The sequence below is a fragment of the Haliotis rufescens genome, unplaced genomic scaffold (genome assembly GCF_023055435.1).
Source record: "Haliotis rufescens isolate VD_foot unplaced genomic scaffold, xgHalRufe1.0.p SCAF_26, whole genome shotgun sequence".
In the NCBI taxonomy this organism is placed as follows: Eukaryota; Metazoa; Mollusca; class Gastropoda; order Lepetellida; family Haliotidae; genus Haliotis; species Haliotis rufescens.
Genome location: NW_025963957.1, coordinates 183497 through 192100, shown reverse-complemented (window position 1 = coordinate 192100; position 8604 = coordinate 183497). Strand labels below are relative to the sequence as shown.

General features: G+C 39.9%; 1 protein-coding gene across 1 annotated transcript; it reads right to left on the bottom strand.

Annotated features, from left to right (window-relative positions):
- Positions 1–413: 413 nt before the first annotated feature.
- LOC124141501 lies at positions 414–8207 on the bottom strand. Its single transcript, XM_046509538.2, has 4 exons — positions 8129–8207; positions 3723–3965; positions 2137–2304; positions 414–1267 (listed from the first exon to the last, which is right to left on the bottom strand). The coding sequence occupies exons 2-4, from the start codon at positions 3958–3960 to the stop codon at positions 1038–1040; spliced, it is 636 nt and encodes a 211-aa protein (XP_046365494.2). The 5' UTR covers positions 3961–3965; positions 8129–8207; the 3' UTR covers positions 414–1037.
- Between the last annotated feature and the right edge of the window lie 397 nt (positions 8208–8604).

The following is an 8604-nucleotide window of genomic DNA, read 5'->3' as shown; positions in this document are numbered from 1 at the left end:
ACATTTATATCCAAAAGATATTTTTCGGTCAGAATGAATGATTTAAAACAGGTGTAATGCTTTAACTTATTGTGTAAACCTAGTGAAGAGTACCACTTTTGAAAATACATATCTTTTAGCCTTTGTCTTAAATTATATATGAAACGATCTGGTACTGTTTCATGTTGCATGTGGGACATGTGGCAAAAATATATTAAGAACACACTGTACTTTTAAGGATAATTGCGGTGCAGAAGCATTTGAACACAAAAGCCTCACAAGAACTCTAAGAAGTGCACTGTCAAGGGACCCGTGAAGGTCCGGAGTAGAATAGGTCTTCAGCAACCCATGCTTGCCGTAAGAGGCGACTAACGGGATCGGGTGGTCAGGCTCGCTGACTTGGTTGATGCATGTCATCCATCTCAATTGCGTGGATCGATGCTCATGATATTAATCACTGGATTGTCTGGTCCAGACTCGATTATTTACAGACCGCCGTCATATAGCTGGAATATTGCTGTGAGGCGTTAAACAACAATTAAACAAACAAACACTGTCAAGGTTTAGATGTGTTGCAGAACCGCTTGCAGAGAGAACCTGCCCGTTTTGTACGGATGAAATAGAACATGAAAGGCATGTTTTATCACATTGTCCACGCTATGAAGACCTAAGGTTTTGTTTTATTTCCAAATACCGTTACATATGTTCTGATTTTGATAGTTTTAGTAATTTACCGAAAGGTTTCATACTGTCCAGCCCAGGATTGATTTATACAACTGCCAAGACCTGTATTTATATCGTGTCTATTATATGTGAAAATGTATACATGTTTTCACCGATGTCCATAGAGTCTCTCATTATTCCGTAGGGAGTGGCTCGTTACTCTATATTCTTTTATACTGAGATATGTTTAAAGAGTTGATTCCCCATAAAATTTATATGTAACGAGACGAGACTCAAATAAATTATCTGTCTGTCTGCAAAGGCAAGTCGATTGCGCTTTCCTGTGGGGGTGATTGATTACCATACAACCACTGCGGTTCGTCTTTCATCAGATTCTAGTAGTTGCAATATGATGTTTCCTGGGGAATTGATACCTCACAAATGTACCATTTGGCACTAGCGCATACGTCCGAGGCCCATTGTGGCTTTGCCATCGGCACGATCATACAGTCCCTGCCTGGTATCGGGTGTGGGCTCATCCATGCCAGAAAATCGCCGAACGATTTGCCACTCGTCCATTTCCAAATGCCAGAGGAGAGATGTCCCCCGATCCATTGACGTTCATCTACAACAAATATTATTTGTAAGGACTACTTGTCATTCTTAAAACGAGTATGCTTCAACGCCGCTTTGGACTGTATATCAGTTCTATCACTGCATGTCTGCTTAATGTCAGAGGAAAGCCCTAAGTGATGCAGATCTTACATGTGTACCACATTGAGGAAACCCACGACTCCAGCCCTGACAAACTAAGCTTCATAATCAGATCGAATATAGGAATTCGAAACCAGATACTAGTACATCTAATGGATGCAACTCTGCAAGTAGGTGCATTTGACGACTTGAACGTTTACAAAACGTATTGCGTTATCAACTCCTATGACCAATACATTTTTTTTCAATCCATAGGCATTTAACATGGAAACATGAAGATTGATTGTCCATGGCTTAAAAACTTCGAGTTATCTAGTTTTTGATGAAAGCGGAATTATGTATGTTACCAGGTCTAGTCTATAGAGGTTTGGAAGGTTGTTTCAAGGATGCACGACGCCGGCGTTGACAAACCAAACTTCATAATCAGATCATATCTTAAATTCGAAACCATTACCCCCAGAATATGTCTAAGGGATACATCTCTGCTAAAATGGTGCATTTGACGACGTGAAAGTTTTCAAAGTAGCGTTTTATCTTTTCTTATCAAACTTCTTTGCCCAATCCATTTCTTAATCGATAGAGATTCAGAATGTAAGAAGGTTGTTCAATCGGTAGACATTTACCAGAAGCGTTTTGATTGATTGTATGTGGTTCAAAAACTTGGACAGTCATCTAGTTGTGGATGAAAGCGGAATTGTATGTGTTACCAGTTCCAATCGATATAGTGTTGGAAGATGTTTTCAAGTATGAAAGACTTCAATTCATGTCTGCATCATTTACCGTAGCGTGAAGCTATGATGTAAGCTTGATCCACCTTACTCTGGGTGTTGGCAGTTAGGAGGGAGCAAGATGCTTGTGCTGAGCTGTGTGTCATCGCAATTTGAACAACATAGAAACACAGCCACGAGGCCCTCTGAAACGTCCGACCTGCTGACTCATCACAGCCTTCTGAAAGTATACATGAAACATGTGCATATATAAACATCTAACCATGGGAAGATCTGAGATGTGTCCAAATGACATTATTTATTAGCTGCCATAAACCACAAGGTCGCACATCATACATTATCTGCGTCCAAATGAGACGACCAAATATTCGAGAAATATCTGACATGACACTAGTCGTACTTTTCTCGATTGCTTGAACCGATCAAGTGTATTGGCGCTTGATGTATATTCCAACAATGTGGGCCTTGGTTGGGAAATTTAACAATCAACATCAATAATACCTCAACTTGAAACTAATGCATTTAGATCTATATCTGAGTGATTAGTAGAACAGTCTTGATGTAGCACCAATACATCTGTCTGTGTGATTAGTTGAACAGCTCTGTAGCAGCATCAATACATCCAGATCTATATCGGATTGATTAGTAGAACAGTCTTGATGCAGCATCAATGCATCTAGATCTAAGTCCGTGGCCGCCTCCGTGGTCTTGTGGTAGAGCGTCCGCCCGGAGAGCGGAAGGTCCGGGGTTCGATCCCCGGCCGCGTCATACCAAAAGACGTTAAAAGATGGTACTTGTTGTTACCCTGTCTGGCGCTCGACATTAAGGGGCTAAAACAAGGACTGGTCGGCTCGGAGTCAGTATACTGTGTCTGAGTGGGGTATTCATGTTAAACTGCGGCATGGTATCTCAGTGAGCTAGCACTATAAATCGGCATCAGTCCGGACTAATACAAGCAGCCACACACACACATACACGTGCATGCACGTCGCTATATAAGTGCAATAATCTTGGACGCGACGTAAAACTCAATTTCACCTCACCTCTAAGTCCGTGTGACAGGTAGAACAGTCTTTAAGCAGAATGATTACATGTGCATGGTTATTATTTGTATTCTCAATTGTTCTCGGCTGGCTGCTATCCCGTGGGGATTCCAAGAAAGAATATGCCCCTAACAACGTATTCTTGTCATGAGATACAAACTCAAGCGCATCAGGGGTAGAGGCTCGGTAATTCAGCTGATTGTGTGCCATCATGCCCCAGCTCGGTGGTTCGTTGCACACTTGCTTGTGTGGACCAGACTCGACCATACAATTGGTGGAGCATCCGCCCGGAGAGATGAAGGTCGGGGTTCGATCCCCGGCCAGGTCATACAAAAGAGGTTACAAGATCGTACTTGTTGTTAACATGCCCGTCGCTATATAAGTGCGTTAAAATTGTACGCGACGTTAATCCCAATTCACCTCACGGGTGATGTAGCTGGATTCTGCAACCGTCATATAGCTGGAATATATGGTAACTGAAGAGCTAAATAAAAAGCCATTGATTGTAATACTACAAGGTTCATACTTGCCGTGATAGTTACGGGACAAAACCCTACACAGCGAGTTGTAGTGAGATTCAACAATTCATACACACCATGCTTCCACTCGTAGTACAACACGCCGTGTAAGGGGGTTAGAGTGTCGCTCACAGCAGAGTAGACAACAGTATTCAAGTTACAGGTTCCATCGCCTCGGTTGTAGAAGAAGGAGGAACATGATGTGTTGTGGAAACACCTGGAGCTGCAGTCAACCAGGGATTCAGGTATCCACGACAGGAGATTGTGGACAACAAGATTCGTCAGAACGAGAGACAGAGTAATAGCGGGCACCATCTCCTCTGAAAATGAAATTTTATTAAAACTTTACAACTGTCGATCAATGCCAGTCAAAGCTTCTCACTGATGTTGCTTGAACAAATATTGTCAGTAGATATATTGATTCATATTATTAAAGACAGACGGACAGACAATTAAAGACATTGTTCACATTATATGCTAGGAGTTGTAATGAAATGATATTTCTGTGGAATACTGCGAACTGAAAGCCTGGATTCTGTGGAAGTGTAAAGCTAATAAAAAAATTAGACGACCCGTGCTGTCTGCTTTTGTTTTCCCAATCAGCACGCAGGACTGCTTTACTTATTCTAAACAACAGGCGGTCGTGAAATGAGGTGAGCCCGTTGTAGCGAGGGTTCACTCTAATTTAATTCCAAACGAACTGCACTGCGCCTAGCTAACTTTCAACTATTGGCCATAACAAAGTGAAAGTCAATGTAGTACATTGTTTGACTAGTCCATTGTAAGTGTATTGGGTCTCTTGAGCCCATTTGTATGTTAGTGACAGACAGTTGAACGTGACAGTGGTCCAAATGGACACAGAAATGGAAAAGAATGAGTACCGAACAGTCATCAAGTTTTTGACTTTAGAGAAAATTTCTCCCCCAATAAATTCATGACCGCATGTCACAAGTGTATTACCATCGCTGAACTTGAGAAAGACACAGGTCTAAGCCATGGATCCACTGAAACTATTATTCATGAATAATTACAGATGAATAATATATCTGCTCGTCGGGTGCCAAAGTTTCTCAATTCTGATCTTAAGGAAAAACAGAACTGCCATTGACAGAGGAAATTTAGACCTAATTAAAGAGGGTTTCGGCAAATGCACAAAGAGATTAGTGAAGGTTGATGAAACACCACTGTGATCCCGAGTGAAAACGTCAATCCTTGGAATGTCACCATTCCACTTCTTCGGCACCAAAGAAATTCAAGTCTTCAAAATCAGTAAAGAAAGTTATGGCCACTGTATTCTGGGATGCAAAGGGTGTGGTCCTTGTTGATTACTTAGAAAGTCAAAAGACGATTACCGGTGCCTACTATGCTGATTTGCTTCATCACCTGAGAGATTCAAACAAAGAAAAGCGATGAGAAAAGCAATGAGAAATGCTGACTGCTGCAGTTCTACCGACATGCAAAGGCTGCTGTGCGATAATAACGGTTCGAGGAGCGACCTCACCCTCCATACTCTCCAGACCTGGCCCCAGATGATTTTCCCCTGTTTCTGAATGAACACCTTCGTGGAAATCACTATGACGACGACGATGACCTCAAAGCTGCCGTGAATAGGTTTTTCAAGGTGGCTTTAGAAAACTTCTTCCTTACTGGAAATGAAAAGCTTCACTATCGATATGCAAGAGTGTTTTGAAAAGCAGGGCGATTCTGTTGAAAAAAAAATTATCAACACTTTCGCAGTTGTTGGTTTTGTTTGTTAGGCTGAGAACACTTTGACCAGCCCTAGTACTAGAATTTCAGAAATATAATATTTAGTTCAAGCCCTACCCTGACTATAAATAGCCCACAAGGTGGCGATGTTTCAGTTCCGAACAGTGACTGGCAACGTAAACACAACCGAGTGTGGAGAGAACCGTACGGAGACACGATCACCAAAGACCGCCAAACTTCGTATCAACTTGAATGACAAACCTTGGATACCACAAATGACACCATATCTACAATTTAAGTCAATAAATTGTTTGTTGTTCTATCATACAAAATCGAATCGATAGTGTTTGAGCGTCTGCATCAGAGGGCGGAGCTTATTTGGGGTTGTGCTCTAAATTGCAAATGGTCATGTGTACGGGTAAAACATTCGATGCATTTGTGGTCAATTTTTATTATGGTGTAGATATTTACGGAAGAATGGCAGCACAACAACAGTTTCGGAAAATGCAACAGTAACGATACATAAATAGGAAATTGACGTTAGTTGCATAAGTATTAGTGACAAGATTCTTTCAGTTCAATCCGAAAACGTCAGATTTGCGTAGCATATATAATTAGTCACTTGCATTCAACAGTTATACCACACAAAAATCAGATTATATTCCTAAAACCTAAAAGATTACACAGACCTTTCAATTAGTGTTTAGGAAGTGACCTAATTTAAAACACTAGAAGTAGCGCCAATATTGCTTAGCTTGACAACAATATATGAATATGTCACATGTACAAACATATATTAACAATGTACATAACCAACTGATAAGGCTAAATAAGTAACGAAATAAAACTCGATGTTTTGACCAGCATAAGGCCTATCTAGATAATATCGTACTTACAATAAACGAAAAATCCAACACACATATTCCAAGACAATTTTAATTATGGATTTCCTTTTCTTTCACGCAATCTTTATCTCATTAGATCTACGTGTGTCCCATGCATTTTTGGTTCTTTTGATTCGGATACACTTCGCGCACAAGTATTGAAATACAATCTGGCATCACTTCCCGTTTTGTCCACACCAATCCTTGATATGCTGCTATGTTTAATATCCGTTTCTTCAAGTCCAAGTATCTAGGATCTCCCCAAACAACTCGTCTATTTGGCTCAGTCCTGAAGTATTTGTAGCGTTGTTTTCGAATGGACGAATTTCTGCAACTTGGCGGGGCACCATTCCCAAACCACGATTGCCTGTGCTGTGTCACGCATGGTTGACAAAAGCAGTGTGAACAGACATCATCTCCTTCAACAGGCTTCACAATGGAATCTGGTTGTGACACTGATCCACAAATCCCAAGAATCGGCACTGAATTTGTCAAAATCTCTGTTGCACTTGCAAGGACGGCAAGGGAGGAGCCATCTTGTTAATTCGAGTTGATATCAGGAAGGATGTATTCTTGAATTGGACGATAAAGTAATCAATTTCACAATTAAAATGACCATAGGCTCCCATAGTCATCTCGAACAACTCTTCCGTCAAATTAAGCGTCACACGAAAATGTTTTTTTTATTCATATTAAAGACAAGCGAGGTTGCAAAGTACTTGACAGTTGTCATAAGCAGTCATCCAATTTGGATGAGGGCTCGGGGCGTGGTTGTTAGGACATCGCGTGGTAGGAAAAGGGACAAACAACAAGTTTGTGAAAGTTATAAGAAAGAAGCCGCGGTTCAATCCACAGATACCTTATACAGCATGTTTTTATAAGACTATTCACGGAAACATCGATCTTCACGAGGAATGCAACTGTTTTGATAAACGTGAGCGTCTTCATCCTCGCTCTTTTGACATGCGCCATGACGCTAATATTTGCGGGATTTGTGCAATCAATGATTGCGGAAATTTATGTCAATATTGCGGGAACTCCCGCGGCCTGGATGATGCAACGAATATGACAGTACAGTTGATCATGTGTCAATTGTCTTCTCTTATATGAGGAAGATAATGATGAAGGAGTAACCATATTCTCCGAAACGTTGTGGTCCTCATAATAAAGAAGTTGACATCCATTAATTCTCTTCCTTAGTGTATCACTTCTAAATGCCTTTCAAAGACTCCCCTCTTATGCATGACACATACTAATGCACATCATGCATAATAATGTCGCGCCTATGGCACGATTGAGGAGACAGTAGTGTAACAGGGAATAAATGAATGGTTTAATTCTTCTTTAAACATGATTTCAGTTATATGACGGAGTGTCAGCTTGATGACCAATGCATCCACAAAACCGCAATCATAAGAAATCCGTTGTACGAATCCGTCTGTATTATGAGCAAGTATTTATGTACCACTTTCAAATAGTGATGATATGTTCCCTACATAACCATACATTTTCCGAAAGTGATAACTTTATAATTTATGACAGATTTGTTAGAAGCATATGATCCTAGACTCCAGATTTTACGTTCAATTAAATTTAAGCAAATTCAAATCACGCCCAGCATATTGTGTTTTTGATGAAATGGGTGGACCTTATCGTTCTCTTTGTGAGAGATAGCCACACTTTAATGTTTCCACATTGCTCTATCTTCTTGACCCAAAACGACCTTAATCTGACTGGTCTCTCTTCACAAATGATATGCTGTATTGCTTAAAGTGTTGATCGGTATGTAAAATAATAGTCAATCATTATAATTGTGATTTCATTTCTCTTTTCAATAGAACTAAAAGACTAACTTATCAAAAAAGAATTGTTTTAATAATTGATATACTCACATGTCTTTTCCCACTATTATTCAATAGTATTATAGTATGACGGGTGATATTTCCAATGCACACCCATGTATAATCACTGTGCTACTGATTTGTTGTCTCCACAGTCAGTCCATCCTGCAGTTGCTCCCTTGGAGATAATGATTTCCTATGGCATCTGCACTGGATTCTAATAAAAATCGTTCAAGTGATGGAGTTGTTTTTTTAAATATTTCAATCAATGTGCATTGTGTTATATTTAAACAAAATTGGTAAAACTGTTTCGGTTATTGTTGCTGCTTCTGTGGCCCAGGCACCTCTAAACTGAGGCGCAAAAGAAACTATCACCTCAATTGATTGTTTCATAAGTTTGATTTTTAATTATAAATATCTTAAGTTAGCGATATTATATCCAAAGAATGAATATTACTTCAGCTTAGTCAGCTTTCAAAGAATACTTCTACATTGTTTTTTTAAATACTATAGTTTGATTTAAATCT

Bases quoted from the DNA above. Each gene is read 5' to 3' on its own strand.
- LOC124141501 (XM_046509538.2), bottom strand. From the start codon at position 3,960: ATGGTGCCCGCTATTACTCTGTCTCTCGTTCTGACGAATCTTGTTGTC. The intron at 2,305-3,722 runs GTGTGTATGAAT...GTATACTTTCAG, and splicing joins GTACTACGAGTGGAAGCATG to AAGGCTGTGATGAGTCAGCA. The intron at 1,268-2,136 runs GTAAATGATGCA...TATTTGTTGTAG, and splicing joins CATCATAGCTTCACGCTACG to ATGAACGTCAATGGATCGGG.